Here is a 17,811-nt window from a genome sequence, read left to right as displayed (position 1 = left end):
GGGCGAGGGGGTGTGGTCTTGGGGAAAGGGGCGTGATCTGAACGAAGGGGCGTGGCTTTGGGGGAAGGGGCGTGGCTAGAGCAGGCCGCTCCCCTCCTATTGGTGGACATCTGCTCCAAGCCCCGCCCCCCGCTCCCCTTTAAGCCCGTGGACAGTTGTGCGCTTAGTACAGTGCTCCGCGCACAGTAAGCGCCCAATAAATACGATTATTGATTGATTGACACGATGCCGGCAGCACGTTTCGCGCAGGAGGCCGCGCAGCAGATCGCCGCGGGAGGCTCCGCCGGTAAGACCCGCCGTCCCCCCCCCCCCGCCCCGGGGCGCTCAGTCTAGTGCGCCCGGGAAGGCGTCCAGACAGTAGCCCGCGCGCGGGGGCGAAGGGGCGCCGGCTGCCCGTTGTTGGTGCGGGGCCAACTGACTTCCCGAACGCTTAGTACAGTGCTCTGCACGCGGGAAGCGCTCAATAAATACGATTGAAGGAATGAATGTAGTGCCCCCCCGCCTCTGTACTAAGCACCGCTTCCTTGGAGCCTGCAGGATGGGGGAGACTTCATCTAGCTATAATAATAATAATAACCCCCGCCTCTGTACTAAGCACCACTTCCTTGGGGCCTGCAGGATGGGTGAGACTTCATCCAGCTGTAATAATAATAATAATAACCCCCGCCTCTGTACTAAGCACCGCTTCCTTGGAGCCTGCAGGATGGGTGAGACTTCATCCAGCTGTGATAATAATAACAACCCCCGCCTCTGTACTAAACACCAATTCCTTGGAGCCTGCAGGATGGGGGAGACTTCATCCAGCTGTAACAATAATAATAATAATAATAACCTCCGCCTCTGTACTAAGCACCGCTTCCTTGGAGCCTGCAGGATGGGGGAGACTTCATCTAGCTGTAATAATAATAATCACCCCCGCCTCTGTACTAAGCACCTCTTCCTTGGAGCCTGCAGGATGGGGGAGACTTCATCTAGCTGTAATAATAATAATCACCCCCGCCTCTGTACTAAGCACCGCTTCCTTGGAGCCTGCAGGATGGGGGAGACTTCATCCAGCTGTGATAATAATAACAACCCCCGCCTCTGTACTAAACACCAATTCCTTGGAGCCTGCAGGATGGGTGAGACTTCATCCAGCTGTAATAATAATAATAATAATAACCCCCGCCTCTGTAGTAAGCACTGCTTCCTTGGAGCCTGCAGGATGGGTGAGACTTCATCCAGCTGTAATAATAATAATAATAACCCCCGCCTCTGTACTAAGCACCGCTTCCTTGGGGCCTGCAGGATGGGTGAGACTTCATCCAGCTGTAATAATAATAATAATAATAACCCCCGCCTCTGTAGTAAGCACTGCTTCCTTGGAGCCCGCAGGATGGGTGAGACTTCATCCAGCTGTAATAATAATAATAATAACCCCCGCCTCTGTACTAAGCACCGCTTCCTTGGAGCCTGCAGGATGGGGGAGACTTCATCCAGCTGTAATAATAATAATAATAACCCCCGCCTCTGTACTAAGCACCGCTTCCTTGGGGCCTGCAGGATGGGTGAGACTTCATCTAGCTGTAATAATAATAATAATAATAACCCCCGCCTCTGTACTAAGCACTGTTTCCTTGGAGCCCGCAGGATGGGTGAGACTTCATCTAGCTGTAATAATAATAATAACCCCCGCCTCTGTACTAAGCACCGCTTCCTTGGAGCCTGCAGGATGAGGGAGACTTCATCTAGCTGTAATAATAATAATCACCCCCGCCTCTGTACTAAGCACCGCTTCCTTGGAGCCCGCAGGATGGGGGAGACTTCATCTAGCTGTAATAATAATAATCACCCCCCGCCTCTGTACTAAGCACCGCTTCCTTGGAGCCTGCAGGATGGGTGAGACTTCATCCAGCTGTAATAATAATAATAATAACCCCCGCCTCTGTACTAAGCACCGCTTCCTTGGGGCCTGCAGGATGGGTGAGACTTCATCCAGCTGTAACAATAATAATAATAATAATAATAACCGCCGCCTCTGTACTAAGCACCGCTTCCTTGGAGCCTGCAGGATGGGGGAGACTTCATCTAGCTGTAATAATAATAATCACCCCCGCCTCTGTACTAAGCACCTCTTCCTTGGAGCCTGCAGGATGGGGGAGACTTCATCTAGCTGTAATAATAATAATCACCCCCGCCTCTGTACTAAGCACCGCTTCCTTGGAGCCTGCAGGATGGGTGAGACTTCATCCAGCTGTAATAATAATAATAATAACCCCCGCTTCTGTACTAAGCACCGCTTCCTTGGGGCCTGCAGGATGGGTGAGACTTCATCTAGCTGTAATAATAATAATAATAATAACCCCCGCCTCTGTACTAAGCACTGTTTCCTTGGAGCCCGCAGGATGGGTGAGACTTCATCTAGCTGTAATAATAATAATAATAACCCCCGCCTCTGTACTAAGCACCGCTTCCTTGGAGCCTGCAGGATGGGGGAGACTTCATCCAGCTGTAATAATAATAATAATAACCCCCGCCTCTGTACTAAGCACCGCTTCCTTGGGGCCTGCAGGATGGGTGAGACTTCATCTAGCTGTAATAATAATAATAATAATAACCCCCGCCTCTGTACTAAGCACTGTTTCCTTGGAGCCCGCAGGATGGGTGAGACTTCATCTAGCTGTAATAATAATAATAACCCCCGCCTCTGTACTAAGCACCGCTTCCTTGGAGCCTGCAGGATGAGGGAGACTTCATCTAGCTGTAATAATAATAATCACCCCCGCCTCTGTACTAAGCACCGCTTCCTTGGAGCCCGCAGGATGGGGGGAGACTTCATCTAGCTGTAATAATAATAATCACCCCCGCCTCTGTACTAAGCACCGCTTCCTTGGAGCCTGCAGGATGGGGGAGACTTCATCTAGCTGTAATAATAATAATAATAACCCCCGCCTCTGTACTAAGCACCGCTTCCTTGGAGCCCGCAGGATGGGTGAGACTTCATCTAGCTGTAATAATAATAATAATAATAATAACCCCCGCCTCTGTACTAAGCACCGCTTCCTTGGAGCCTGCAGGATGGGGGAGACTTCATCTAGCTGTAATAATAATAATAACCCCCGCCTCTGTTCTAAGCACCGCTTCCTTGGAGCCTGCAGGATGGGGGAGACTTCATCTAGCTGTAATAATAATAATAACCCCCGCCTCTGTACTAAGCACCGCTTCCTTGGAGCCTGCAGGATGGGGGAGACTTCATCTAGCTGTAATAATAATAATCACCCCCGCCTCTGTACTAAGCACCGCTTCCTTGGAGCCTGCAGGATGGGGGAGACTTCATCTAGCTGTAATAATAATAATCACCCCCGCCTCTGTACTAAGCACCTCTTCCTTGGAGCCTGCAGGATGGGGGAGACTTCATCTAGCTGTAATAATAATAATCACCCCCGCCTCTGTACTAAGCACCGCTTCCTTGGAGCCTGCAGGATGGGGGAGACTTCATCTAGCTGTAATAATAATAATAATAATAACCCCCGCCTCTGTACTAAGCACCGCTTCCTTGGAGCCTGCAGGATGGGTGAGACTTCATCTAGCTGTAATAATAATAATAACAACCCCTGCCTCTGTACTAAGCACTGCTTCCTTGGAGCCTGCAGGATGGGGGAGACTTCATCTAGCTGTAATAATAATAATAATAATAATAACAACCCCCGCCTCTGTACTAAGCACTGTTTCCCTGGAGCCCGCAGGATGGGTGAGATTTCATCTAGCTGTAATAATAATAATGATAATAATAATAATAACCCCCACCTCTGTAGTAAGCACCGCTTCCTTGGAGCCTGCAGGATGGGTGAGACTTCATCTAGCTGTAATAATAATAATATCAATCAATCAATCGTATTTATTGAGCGCTTACTGTGTGCAGAGCACTGTACTAAGCGCTTGGGAAGTCCAAGTTGGCAACATATAGAGACCGTCCCTACCCAACATTGGGCTCGCAGTCTAGAAGGGGGAGACAGAGAACAAAACATAAACAAAATAAAATAAATAGAATAGATAGGTACAAGTAAAATAAATAAATGGAGTAATAAATACGTACAAACATATATACATATATAAAGGTGCTGTGGGGAAGGGAAGGAGGGAAGGTGTGTGTGTGTGTGTGTGTGTGTAGAGGGTAATAATAACCCCCCGCCTCTGTACTAAGCACTGTTTCCTTGGAGCCTGCAGGATGGGTGACACTTCATCTAGTTATAATCATAATGATGGCATTTATTAAGCGCTTACTATGTGCAAAGCACTGTTCTAAGTGCTGGGGAGGTTACAAGGTGATCAAGTTGTCCCATGGGGGGTGGGGGGGGGGGGCTCACGGTCTTCATCCCCATTTTCCAGATGAGGGGACTGAGGCCCAGAGAAGTGAAGTGAGTTGCCCAAAGTCACACAGCTGACAGTTGGCGGAGCCGGGATTCGAACCCATGACCTCTGACTCCAAAGCCCGGGCTCTTTCCACTGAGCCACGCCGCTTCAGTTGTGCCCATCAACCTCTCCCAACAATAACGTGTGACTCTATGGTGGGTTTTATCGCACAGTAGAAATTCTACCCCATGTCTGGGATGAAAATGCAATATTTTCTTTCTTTCTTTACTCTGTCCCCTTTACTTCAATCAATCATATTTATTGAGTGCTTACTGTGTGCAGAGCACTGTACTAAGCGCTTGGGAAGTACAAATTGGCAACATATAGAGACAGTCCCTACCCAACAGTGGGCTCACAGTCTAAAAGGGGTCTTTACTATCTTCCTATAACTTAAACCCATCACTTCTTGCTCCTCTATGGAGAAGCAGCGTGGCTCAGTGGAAAGAGCCTAGGCTTTGGAGTCAGAGGTCATGGGTTCAAATGCCGCCTCCGCCAACTGTCAGCTGTGTGACTTTGGGCAAGTCACTTCTCTGGACCTCAGTTACCTCATCTGTGAAATGGGGATTAAAATTGGGAGCCCCCCCCTTGGGGACAACCTGATCACCTTGTAACCTCCCCAGTGCTTAGAACAGTGCTTGGCACATAGTAAGCGCTTAACAAATGCCATCATTATTATCATTAAGCACTGTCACAGGGCATCCTGCAAGTGGAGATTGTCGTTATCGGAGCCTTTGCAGGCCGCGGAGCACGGCAGTCTCATTATCTAAAGGCTGGGGTGCATGCAAACAAACTGGGTCAGGTGCTGAAATCAATTTCAGCGCTTAGTACAGTGTTTGACACATAATAATAATAATAATTATAATAGCATTTGTTAAGCGCTTAACAAAAGTACTGTTCTAAGTACTGTAAAGTACTGTTCTAAGCGCTGGGGTGAATACAAGCGAACGGGGTCAGGTGCTGAAATCAACTTCAGCGCTTAGTACAGTGTTTGGCACAGAATAATTATAAAAGCATTTGTTAAGCGCTTACCATGTGCAAAGCACTGTTCTAAGCGCTGGGGTGATTACAAGCAAAGTGGGTCAGGTGCTAAAATCTACTTCAGCACTTGGTACAGTGTTTGGTACGTAATAATTACAATGGCATTTGTTAAGCACTTACTATGTGCAAAGCACTGTTTTAAGGGCTGGGGGGTATAAAAGCAAATGGAGTCAGGTGCTGAAATCAACTTCAGCGCTTAGTACAGTGTTTGGCACAGAATAATAATAATAATTATAATAGCATTTGTTAAGCGCTTACTATGTGCAAAGCACTGTTTTAAGGGCTGGGGGGTATAAAAGCAAATGGAGTCAGGTGCTGAAATCAACTTCAGCGCTTAGTACAGTGTTTGGCACAGAATAATAATAATAATTATAATAGCATTTGTTAAGCGCTTACTATGTGCAAAGCACTGTTCTAAGCGCTGGGGTGAATACAAGCAAACAGGGTCAGGTGCTGAAATCAACTTCAGCGCTTAGTACAGTGTTTGGCACAATAATAATAATTATAATGGCCTTTAAGCGCTTACCATGTGCAAAGCACTGTTCTAAGTGCTGGGGTCATTACAAGCAAAGTGGGTCAGGTGCTAAAATCTACTTCAGCACTTGGTACAGTGTTTGGTACATAATAATTACAATGGCATTTGTTAAGCACTTACTATGTGCAAAGCACTGTTCTAAGGGCTGGGGGGTATAAAAGCAAATGGAGTCAGGTCCTGAAATCAACTTCAGCGCTTAGTACAGTGTTTGGCACAGAATAATAATTATTATTTATTATTATTAGTAATTATTATTATTATTATTATTAATTATGATAGCATATGTTAAGCGCTTACTATGTGCAAAGCACTGTTCTAAGCCTTGGGGTGATTACAAGCAAAGTGGGTCAGGTGCTGAAATCTACTTCAGTGCTTAGTACAGTGTTTGGCACATAATAATTATAATGGCATTTGTTAAGCGCTTACTATGTGCAAAGCACTGTTTGTTCTAAGCGCTGGGGTGAATACAAGCAAACAGGGTCAGGTGCTGAAATCAACTTCAGCGCTTAGTACAGTGTTTGGCACATAATAATTATAATGGCATTTGTTAAGTGCTTACTATGTGCAAAGCACTGTTCTAAGCGCTGGGGTGAATACAAGCAAACGGGGTCAGGTGCTGAAATCAACTTCAGCGCTTAGTACAGTGTTTGGCACAATTATAATAGCATTTGTTAGGCACTTACTATGTGCAAAGCACTGTCCTAAGCGCTGGGGTGAATACAAGCAAACGGTCAAGTGCTGAAATCAACTTTAGCGTTTACAGTGTTTGGCACATACTTATAATAGCATTTGTTAAGCTATTACCATGTGCAAAGCACTGTTCTAAGCTCTGGGGTGAATACAAGCAAACGGGGTCAGGTGCTGAAATCAACTTCAGCGCTTAGTACAGTGTTTGGCACATAATTATAATGGTATTTGTTAAGCGCTTACTATGTGCAAAGTACTGTTCTAAGTGCTGGGGTGAATACAAGCAAACGGGGTCAGGTGCTGAAATCAACTTCAGTGCTTAGTACAGTGTTTGGCACATAATAATAATAATGGCCTTTGTTAAGCACTTACTATGTGCAAAGCATTGTTCTAAGCGCTGGGGAGGATACAAGGTGATCAGGTTGTCCCACGTCGGGCTCACAGTCTTCATCCCCTTTTTACAGATGAGCTAAGTGAGGCACAGAGAAGTGAAGTGACTTGCCCTCAGTCACACAGCTGACAACTGGCAGAGTGGGATTTGAACTCATGACCTCTGACTCCCAACCCGTGCTCTTTCCACTGAGCCACGCTACTCTCATGAGTGCTTACTATGTGCCAGGCACTGTTCTAAGCACTGGGGTGAATACAAGCAAAGCGGGTTGGACACAGTAAGGAAGCGCTTGACAACAACAACAATAATAATAATAATAATTGTATTTAAGTGCTTACTATGTGCAAAGCACTGTTCTAAGCGCTATCATTATTATTATTATTAGAGAGCACCTTTTTGGACAAGGAGCCGAGCAGTCCACCTAGGAAAGAGCACGGGCTTGGGAATCACAGGTCGTGGGTTCGAATTCCAACCCGCCACTTGTCTTCCGTGTGACCTTGGTCAAGTCACTTCACTTCTCTGTGCCTCAGTTCCCTCCTCTGTAAACTGGGGATTAAAAGCATGAGCCCCAGGTGAGACACCCTGATTACCTTGTGCCTACCCCAGCATTTAGAACAGTGCTTGACACCATTATCATCATGTCAGCCAAATCACAATTCATTATATAAGAATGAATAATAATGTTATTATATCTATGTTGATTATATTAATATATTATAATATATTAATATATTATAATAATATTTATATTAATGTCCATTTCCCTCTCTAGACTGTTAATTCGTTGTGGGCCGGGAACACACTGTGAGCTCCACGTGGGACAGCCTGATGACCTTGTGTCCACCCCAGCGCTAAGAACAGTGCTTGGCACATAGTAAGCGCTTAATGGCTCAATGAAAAGAGCACGGACTTGGGAGTCAGAGGTCATGGGTTCAAATCCCCACTCCACCAATTGTCAGCTGTGTGACCTTGGGCAAGTCACTTCTGAGCCACAGTGACCTCCCCTGTAAAATGGGGCAGAAGACTGTGATCCCCAGGTGGGACAACCTGATCACCTTGTATCAATCAATCAATCATATTTATTGAGCGCTTACTATGTGCAGAGCACTGTACTAAGCGCTTGGGAAGTACAACTTGGCAACATATAGAGACAGTCCCTACCCAACATTGGGCTCACAGTCTAAAAGGGGGAGACAGAGAAAAAAAAAACCCAAACATACTAACAAAATAAAATAAATAGAATAGATATGTACAAGTAAAATAAATAGAGTAATAAATATGTACAAACATATATACATATACAGGTGTTGTGGGGAAGGGAAGGAGGTAAGATGGGGGGGACGGGGAGGGGGACGAGGGGGAGTATCCTCCCCAGTATCCTCCCCAGTGCTTAGAATCAATCAATCAATCGTATTTATTGAGCGCTTACTGCGTGCAGAGCACTGTACTAAGCGCTTGGGAAGTACAAGTCGGCAACATCTAGAGACAGTCCCTACCCAACAGCGGGCTCACAGTCTAGAAGGGGGAGACAGAGAACAAAACCAAACATACTAACAAAATAAAATAAATAGAATAGATATGTATATCTATTAAAATAAAATAAAATCTATAAAATGAATAGAATAGATAAATGCGATTGATATGTACAAGTAAGATAAATAAATAACACTTAGAACTTAGAACAGTGCTCGGCATTTAGTAAACGCTTAACAAATGCCACTACTACTATTGCTATTGTGCCAGAAACTGTACTAAGTATCAGCACTGTACATTAGTACTGTACTAAGCGCTGGAGTGGAGGTGCTGTCTAGCTGATTTTGCCCCTGTCCCCGTGTTTTACTGCTCCTTGTTTGGGAAAACTGAATCGAGTATTTGGAAAACTTTTTTTTTTTTTGAAAAGAACCCGCAACATTTTTATGTTATGCCCTCCCAAGCGCTTAGGACAGGGCCACGCACCTGTGTGCGCTCAGGCATTTAGGATAGTGCCCCACACCTGTGCACTCTTAAGACACAGACCCGCACCTGTTAAATGCTCAATAAATACCATTGATTAAAGAATCAATAAATGCCACTGAACATTGCAATTGAAGCATTTCTCCCGCCTCCTCCCCTTTACTCCCCCACCCCACCCCCAAAAAATATTAAATTGGAATATTGTGGGTTCTTGGTAACTTCCAAAAAAAAAAGTATTAAACACTTCTCAACTCGGGCTCTGTGGCCAGTGACTTTCCATTCTTTTTTTATAAGCCTCTTTAGATTAGAAGAATGTCTCTATGCTCATAAAATCTAAGCAGTTCACTTAGTTTAAGTGCATTTGTTTTTAGGCAGAAGCGAATGGTTCTGAATTTAACAGTAATGTGACTTCTTTTAAGATTCCTATTTAACCTAAGAGAAGCAGCGTGGCTCAGTGGAAAGAGCAGGGGCTTGGGAGTCAGAGGTCATGGGTTCAAACCCCCGCTCCGCCAATTGTCAGCTGTGTGACTTTGGGCAAGTCCACTTCTCTGGGCCTCAGTTCCCTCATCTGTAAAATGGGGATGAAGACTGTGAGCCCCCCGTGGAACAACCTGATCACCTTGTAACCTCCCCAGTGCTTAGAACAGTGCTTTGCACGTAGTAAACACTTAATAAATGCCATTAAAAAAAACCAGTAAGAGACTGGCTTTGTGCTTATGTGACCACAGGTACACCCTTTCTTTCATTCAGTTGTGTTGAGTAGAAATCCATCTTTAATAGCATTGTCGCTTCCAATGCTAACCTAATCACCATAGCTCGATCTCATCTGTCTCCCCACAGATCTCACCACACCCATGTCCTGCCTCTGGCCTGAAACGCCCTCCCCCTTTGTATCTGACAAACCATCCTCACTCTTCCCCACCTTCAAAGCCTAATTAAAATCACATCTCCAAGAGGCCTTCCCTGTCTGAACCCTCATTTCCTCCATTCCCTTTCCCATCGACATCCCCCTTTCACTTGGATTTGTGCTCTTGATTTGCCCCCCATCACTAGTGTACAAGTCTAACTTTTTTCTATTAATGTCTGTCTCCCCCTGTAGACTGTAATATCCTTGTTTGTACATATTTATTACTCTCTTTTACTTGTACATATCTATTCTATTTTATTTTGGAAGTATGTTTGGTTTTGTTCTCTGTCTCCCCTTTCTAGACTGTGAGCCCACTGTTGAGTAGGGACTGTATATGTTGCCAGCATGTACTTCCCAAGCGCTTAGTACAGTGCTGTGCACACAGTAAGCACTCAATAAATACAATTGATTGATTGAAGGCAGGCAACATGTCTACCAACAGTACAACTGTTGTACTCTCCGAATCACTTAAGAATAAGTGCCCAATACGATTGATTCATCAGCTGGATAATTCTTGTCAAGTGCTATCAGCTGAGTGATATTCAATTGAATTCATCGGCGAATGGTTGGAGGAAGGAGGAAAGATAGTTGTAGGATCCTTTTAAGGCAAACTTTTCTGAATGATGAACTTCATACTACTACTAATAATAATAGCATTTATTAAGTGCTAACTATGTGCAAAGCACTATTCTAAGCACTGGGAAGGTTACAAGGTGATCAGGTTGTCCCAAGGGAGGCTCACAGTCTTCATCCCCATTTTACAGATGAGGGAACTGAGGCACAGAGAAGTTAGGTGTCTTGCCCAAAGTCACACAGCTGACAAGTGGCGGAGCCAGGATTTGAACCCATGACCTCTGATTCCAAAGCCCGGGCTCTTTCCACTGAGCCACGTTGCTTCTCTAATACTTAACCTCTTACGGTAAGGGGGATCCACTGCATTTTCCACACTGACTCATTTGGGTGTAAACTTCAGAAGGTGCTGTATAAAGTGAACTTGCTCCGTGTTAGACATCAACAGCTGTGTGACAGCAATTGTTGCAAACACTCTAGCGATCTGGGCCTCCTGTTTTCGTGCTTCCTCATTTGCCTGCAGTTAGTTTTCTTGTAATCACAAGGTCACTCAGATGTTTGTGTTTAGCTGCATTTTTGTGTGCTTTTCAGCTGCTTTTTCATCATCGTCATATGGTCAAGGGCCTGTGGATAATAATGCTATTTAACTGCTTACTGTGTCAAGTGTTGTCTACCCAGTGCTTAGAACAAGATAATCAGGTGGGACATGGATTCTGACCCACATGGGGTTCATAGTTGAGGAGGGAGAACAGATGGCACTTGTTGGCTAACTGGTGAGAAGCAGGGTGGCTCAGTGGAAAGAGCACGGGCTTTGGAGTCATAAGGTCATGGGTTCAAATCTCAGCTCTGCCAACTGTGTGACTTTGGGCAAGTCACTTCACTACTCTGTGCTTGTTACCTCATCTGTAAAACGGGGATTAAAACTGTGAGCCCCCCGTGGGACAACCTGATCACCTTGTAACCTCCCCAGCGCTTAGAACAGTGCTTTGCACATAGTAAGTGCTAAACAAATACCATTATTATTGTTATTATTATTACCAGTTTACCTATTAGCAAAAAGGAGGGATAAAGTGAAGCTGCCATCCAATTCATAAAAGCTGTTGCTAATGTACAGAGCATGTACAGGTAATATCCCTGGTATGGTCCAAACGGCCTTGGAAAATTTCCAAAAAGAGGACTGAGGTTTTTAAGGTGCACAGTATGAGGGAGAAGAGGGCAAATGCAAAAAAAAAAAAAAAAAACCCCAACCTTAAACACCATCAGTGGAAATCAATTTGAAGCTTTTTTTGTTTTTGTTTTTTGGCTTTTTTAAGGTATTTAAGTGCTTGCTATGTGCCAGGCACTGTACTAAGTGCAGGGGTAGATACAAGTAATCAGGCCAAATACAGATACTCTGTCCCACAATTGGGGCTCACAGTCTTATTCCCCATTTTGCAGATGAGGCCCAGAGAAGTGAAGTGACTTGCCAAGGTCACACAGCAGACCAGTGGTGGGGCCAAGCTTAGAACCCAAGTGCTTCTGACTCCGAGGCCTGTGCTCTGTCCCTTAGGCCACGCTGCTTCTCTTCGTTACAGCTGCACCAAGTAGGATCAATTACATTTTTAGCAAGGGCTGGAGGATATGGGGAGGGCAGGACTTGGGAAGAGGAGAGATCTCTGGTGGGGATCTTGAGGGAGCTGTGTGACTGCCTAGGGCCTTGTTGATCCCCCTCATTGCTGACAGAACGTTGTTCCCAATGTCTGAGCCCTGGGGTACACTAGAGTGGAATCCAGGAACTGCGGAAGTTTCAGCTGGCCTTAGGGAACTCCAGGTGTGTGTGTGTGTGTGTGTGTGTGTGTGTGTGTGTGTGTGTGATTTTTTTGGGGGGGTTGGTGGGGGGCCAGTGTACAGGCTGGGACTGGTTAGCTCTCTGAAGGGGACCCCCCCCCCCCCCCACCAACCTACCAGGGAATACCAGAGAAGGGGATGTGGATCTCCAGCATTGTTCTTTTGGTACCCTCCAAGCCCTTGAAACTCTTGGGGGTGGGGGTCATGGAATCGCGATCAATTAATCAGTAGTATTGATTTAGTAGAGCACTGTAGTAAGCACTTTGGGGAGTACAGTAGACTGTGGCTAAATAGAAAGAGCACAGGCTTGGGAGTCAGGTCATGGGTTCAAGTCCCTGTTCTGCCAAATGTCAGCTGTGTGACCATGGGCAAATCATTTAACTTCTCTGTGCCTGTTACCTCATCTGTAAAATGGGTATTAAGACTGTGAGCCCCACATGGGACAACCTGATTGCCTTGTATCCTCCCCAATACTTAGCACATAGTAAGCTTAACAAATGCCATCATTGTACTTCCCAAGCGCTTAGTACAGTGCTCTGCACACAGTAAGCGCTCAATAAGTACGATTGATGATGATGATGATCATTATTATTATTAAGCTTGTTATGGGCAGGGCTCGGGACTGCTAATTCTGTTGGATTGTCCTCAAGCACTTAGTACAGTGCTCTGCACATAGTAAGTGCTCAAATATGATCAAGTGATTCCATTGTGGCCGTGTTGGTAGACGTGCTCCCTGCCCATAAGGAACTTAGTCTAGAGGTCCTTAGAAGAAAGCTCTGGACCTGCTTACAGACCCTCGAGGTACAGAGGAGTCTGCTAGCCTGGCATAATAATAATTATAATAATAATGATGATGGCATTTATTAAGCGCTTACTATGTGCAAAGCACTGTTCTAAGAGCTGGGGAGGTTACAAGTTGATCAGGTTGCCCCACAGGGGGCTCACAGTATTAATCCCCATTTTACAGTTGAGGTGACTGAGGCACAGAGAAGTTAAGTGACTTGCCCAAAGTCACACAGCTGACAATTGGCAGACCTGGGATTTGAACCCATGACCTCTGACTCCAAAGCCCGGGCTCTTTCCACCGAGCCACGCTGCTGAGTCCTATCCTGGCCCCGGCTGACTAAGCGGCCCGAAATGCTCGTCGCGATGTTGGCCCCGCTGCAGTTGAACCCCAACTGGGCCTTCTAGGGAAGAGACCCTACGAGCAGCAGGAGTAAGAAGTCAAGATTTGCAGAAGAGATTATTTGGAGTTCCCGAGGGTAATGAAAACTGTGATGGGGGGTGGGTGGAAGAGGCCAGGATCTTAATTCTAATTTTCGCCCAGAAACGTCTGAACTCCTATAACTCCTTTGTAGGATGTGCACAAAATGTGGGTAATTGACATTTCTTTGGGTCAACAGTTCCCTATTACCTCACCTTGCTATTCTCCTCTAGAACCCAGCCCGCACACTTTGCTCCTCTAATTCTAACCTTACTGTACCTTGATCTCGTCTATCTCACCACCGACCTCTCGCTCATGTCCTTTTAGACTGTGAGCCCGCTGTTGGGTAGGGACTGTCTCTATATGTTGCCAACTTGTACTTCCCAAGCGCTTAGTACAGTGCTCTGCACACAGTAAGCGCTCAATAAATACGATTGATTGATGTCCTGCCTCTGTCCTTAATCGCCTTCCCTCCTCATTATCCGGCAGACAATTCCCCTCCTTTCTTCTCCCTCCCTTCTATCCTTCTCCAGCCCATCCCGCACCCTCCGCTGCTCTGCCGCTAATCTCCTCACCGTACCTCGTTCTCGCCTGTCCCGCCATCGACCCCCGGCCCACGTCCTTCCCCGGGCCTGGAATGCCCCCAATCCCTCTGCCCATCCGCCAAGCTAGCTCTCTTCCTCCCTTCAAGGCCCTGCTGAGAGCTCACCTCCTCCAGGAGGCCTTCCCAGACTGAGCCCCTTCCTTCCTCTCCCCCTCATCCCCCTCTCCATCCCCCCCATCTTACCTCCTTCCCTACCCCACAGCACCTGTATATATGTATATATGTTTGTACATATTTATTACTCTATTTATTTATTTTCCTTGTACATATCTATTCTATTTATTTTATTTTGTTAGCATGTTTGGTTTTGTTCTCTGTGTCCCCCTTTTAGATTGTGAGCCCACTGTTGGGTAGGGACTGTCTCTATATGTTGCCAATTTGTACTTCCCAAGCGCTTAGTGCAGTGCTCTGCACATAGTAAGCGCTCAATAAATGCGACTGATTGATTGATTCAAAGCCTTACCAAAGGCACATCTCCTCCAAGAGGCCTTCCCTGACTAATCCCTCCTTCCATATTCTCCCACTCCCTTCTAAGACCTTGAGCCCCATGAGAGACAGGGACTGTTTCCCACCTTATTAGCTTGTATCTACACCAGCCCTTGGTACAGTGCGGGGCACAGAGTAAGTGTTTTAGCATACCACTAAAAAAGAAAAAGTAAAACAATCAAGAATCGTCTAAAGAAGAGTCGCTCTGGTTGGAGGGGGTGGTTTTGAGGCTTTCCATGGATTTGGGTCAAGCCCAGAAGTCACCCTCACGCCCTGGGCTTTGTACCAGACGGAGCTGAACTGCTATGTTCTTATCCTGGCTCTTCCACGTATCTGCTGCCTACCAACTTTTTTGGGTTGTACTCTTCCAGCGCTCAGAACAGTGCTTTGCACATAGTAAGCGCTTAATAAATGCCATTATTATTATTAGTACAGAACTCTTTACACAATAAGTACTCAATAAACGTCATCGATGATAATGGTCGATGATGAGCCACTTCCCTTCCAGACAAATCCCACTGTGGCAGGAAACATACTTACCAACTCTGTTATATCCTCCTAAGTTCTTAGTACAGTGCTCTGCACGCAGTAAGTGCTCAATAAATACCATCATCATCATCATCAATTGTATTTATTGAGCGCTTACTATGTGCAGAGCACTGTACTAAGCGCTTGGGAAGTACAAATTGGCAACATATAGAGACAGTCCCTACCCAACAGTGGGCTCACAGTCTAAAAGGGGGAGACAGAGAACAAAACCAAACATACAAAATAAAATAAATAGAATAGATACCACTGATTGATTCCACCTGGTGCTCACTCTGTTATATCCTCCTAAGTTTTTTGTACAGTGCTCTGCACGCAGTAAGTGCTCAATAAATACCACTGATTGATTCCACCTGGGGCTCACTCCCTCAGAGGACAGTCACACCTTTCTTCCCCATGTTAGGTCTCTAGGTGCATTTGATCCTTTATTGGTGCCTAATGTGAACCGGTTGTTGGGTAGGGATCGTCTCTGTTGCCGAATTGGACTTTCCAAGCGCTTAGTACCATGTTTTGCACATAGTAAGTGCTCAGTAAACACGATTGAATGAATAATGATTGCCTTCAGTGCAAGTTCCTTTCCCGTTCATTCATTCAATCGTATTTATTGAGCACTTACTGTGTGCAGAGCACTGTACTAAGCGCTTGGGAAGTACAAGTTGGCAACATATAGAGACAGTCCCTAACCAACAACGGGCTCAGTCGGGCTAAGGACTGACTCAAAAGGACCTGGCTTCTAATACTGGCTCCGCCATGTGTCTGCTCTGTGACCTTGGGCAAGTCACTTAAATTCTCTGGGCCTTTCTTACCTCAACTGTAAAATGGGCATTAAGACCAAGCCCCAATGTGGGGACCGTGTCCAATCTGATTAGCTTGCACGTGGCTTAATGGAAAAAGCACGGGCTCGGGAGTCAGGTCGTGGGTTCTAATCCCGGCTCCGCCACTTGTCAGCTGTGTGACTTTGGGCAAGCCACGTAACTTCTCTGTGCTTCGGTTACCTCATCTGTAAAATGGGGATTAAGACTGTGAACCCTATGTGGGACAACCTGATTACCTTGTATCTACCCCAGAGCTTAGAACATGGTAAGCGCTGAACAGATACCATCATTATTATTATTATTACGGTGCCCGGCACATGTATGTGCTTACCAAGCACACGGCGTGCTTTGAATGTGCCCCCCCTCCAGACTGTAAATTCGTTGTGGGCAGGGAATGTGTCCGTTATCTTGTTGTGGTGTATTCATTCATTCAATGAAGCGGCGTGGCTCAGTGGAAAGAGCCCGGATTTTGGAGTCAGAGGTCATGATAATAATAATGATGGCATTTATTAAGCGCTTACTATGTGCAAAGCACTGTTCTAAGCGCTGGGGAGGTTACAAGGTGATCAGGTTGTCCCACGGGGGGCTCACAGTCTTAATCCCCATTTTACAGATGAGGTAACTGAGGCACAGAAAAGTGACTTGCCCAAAGTCACCCAGCTGACAATTGGTGGAGCTGGGATTCGAACCCATGACCTCTGACTCCAAAGCCCGGGCTCTTTCCACTGAGCCAGGCTGCTTCTCTACTATGGGATCAAATCCCGGCTCCGCCAACTGTCAGCCGTGTGACTTTGGGCAAGTCACTTAACTTCTCTGGGCCTCAGTTCCCTCATCTGTAAAATGGGGATTAAAACTGTGATTTTTTCCCCCCGTGGGACAACCTGATCACCTTGTAACCTCCCCAGCGCTTAGAACAGTGCTTTGCACATAGTAAGTGCTTAACAAATGCCATTATTATTATTATTATTCAATCGCATTTATTTAGCGTGTACTGTGTGCAGAGCACTGTACTAAGCGCTTGGGAAGTCCAAGTTGGCAACATATAGAGACGGCCCCTCCCCATCACCGGGCTTACAGTCTAGAAGGGGGAGACAGACACCAAAACAAAGCATATTGTTATCTTAAAAGAGAAGCAGCGTGGCCCGGTGGAAAGAGCCCGGGCTTTGGAGTCAGAGGTCATGGGTTCAAATCCCAGCTCCGCCAATTGTCAGCTGTGTGACTTTGGGCAAGTCACTTCCCTTCTCGGTGCCTCAGCTACCTCATCTGTAAAATGGGGATTAAGACTGTGAGCCCCCCGGGGGACAACCTGATCACCTTGTAACCTCCCCAGGGCTTAGAACAGTGCTTTGCACATAGTAAGCGCTTAATAAATGCTATCATTATTATATTAACAAAAGAAAATAAATAGAATAGTAAATACGTACGTGGAGTAATAAATCTGGACAAACATATACACAGGTGCTGTGGAGAGGGGAAGGAGGTGGGGAGGGGGAGAGGAAGGAGAGGGCTCAGTCTGGGAAGGCCTCCCGGTGGAGGTGAGCGCTCAGTAGGAGTCTCCCAAGCGCGTAGTATAGTGAAGCAGCGTGGCTCAGCGGAAAGAGCCCGGGCTTGGGAGTCAGAGGTCATGGGTTCGAATCCTGGCTCTGCCACGTGTCTGCTGTGTGATCTTGGGCAAGTCACTTCTCTGAGCCTCAGTTACCTCATCTGGAAAATGGGGATTAAGATTGTGAGCCCCATCTGGGACAACCTGATCACCTTGTATTCCCCCCCCAGCGCTTAGAACAGTGCTTTGCACATATTAAGCGCTTAACAAATGCCATTATTATTATTATTATTATTATTATTATTATTATTAT

General features: G+C 46.0%; 1 protein-coding gene across 3 annotated transcripts in view; it reads left to right on the top strand.

Annotated features, from left to right (window-relative positions):
• The first annotated feature begins 219 nt into the window (after positions 1 to 219).
• SLC25A21 (solute carrier family 25 member 21) overlaps positions 220 to 17,811 on the top strand; it is a 376,374-nt gene continuing 358,782 nt past the window's right edge. For all 3 annotated transcript variants that reach the window (XM_038756566.1, XM_038756567.1, XM_038756564.1), the window contains exon 1: positions 220 to 286. In XM_038756566.1, the coding sequence (XP_038612494.1) occupies positions 226 to 286 (61 nt within the window). In that variant the 5' untranslated portion in view covers positions 220 to 225. The remainder of the gene's footprint in view (positions 287 to 17,811) is intronic.

This window comes from Tachyglossus aculeatus, chromosome 14 (genome assembly GCF_015852505.1).
Source record: "Tachyglossus aculeatus isolate mTacAcu1 chromosome 14, mTacAcu1.pri, whole genome shotgun sequence".
Taxonomy (NCBI): Eukaryota; Metazoa; Chordata; class Mammalia; order Monotremata; family Tachyglossidae; genus Tachyglossus; species Tachyglossus aculeatus.
Note: the sequence above shows the minus strand (reverse complement) of the source record. Positions and strands in the feature narration are given on the sequence as shown.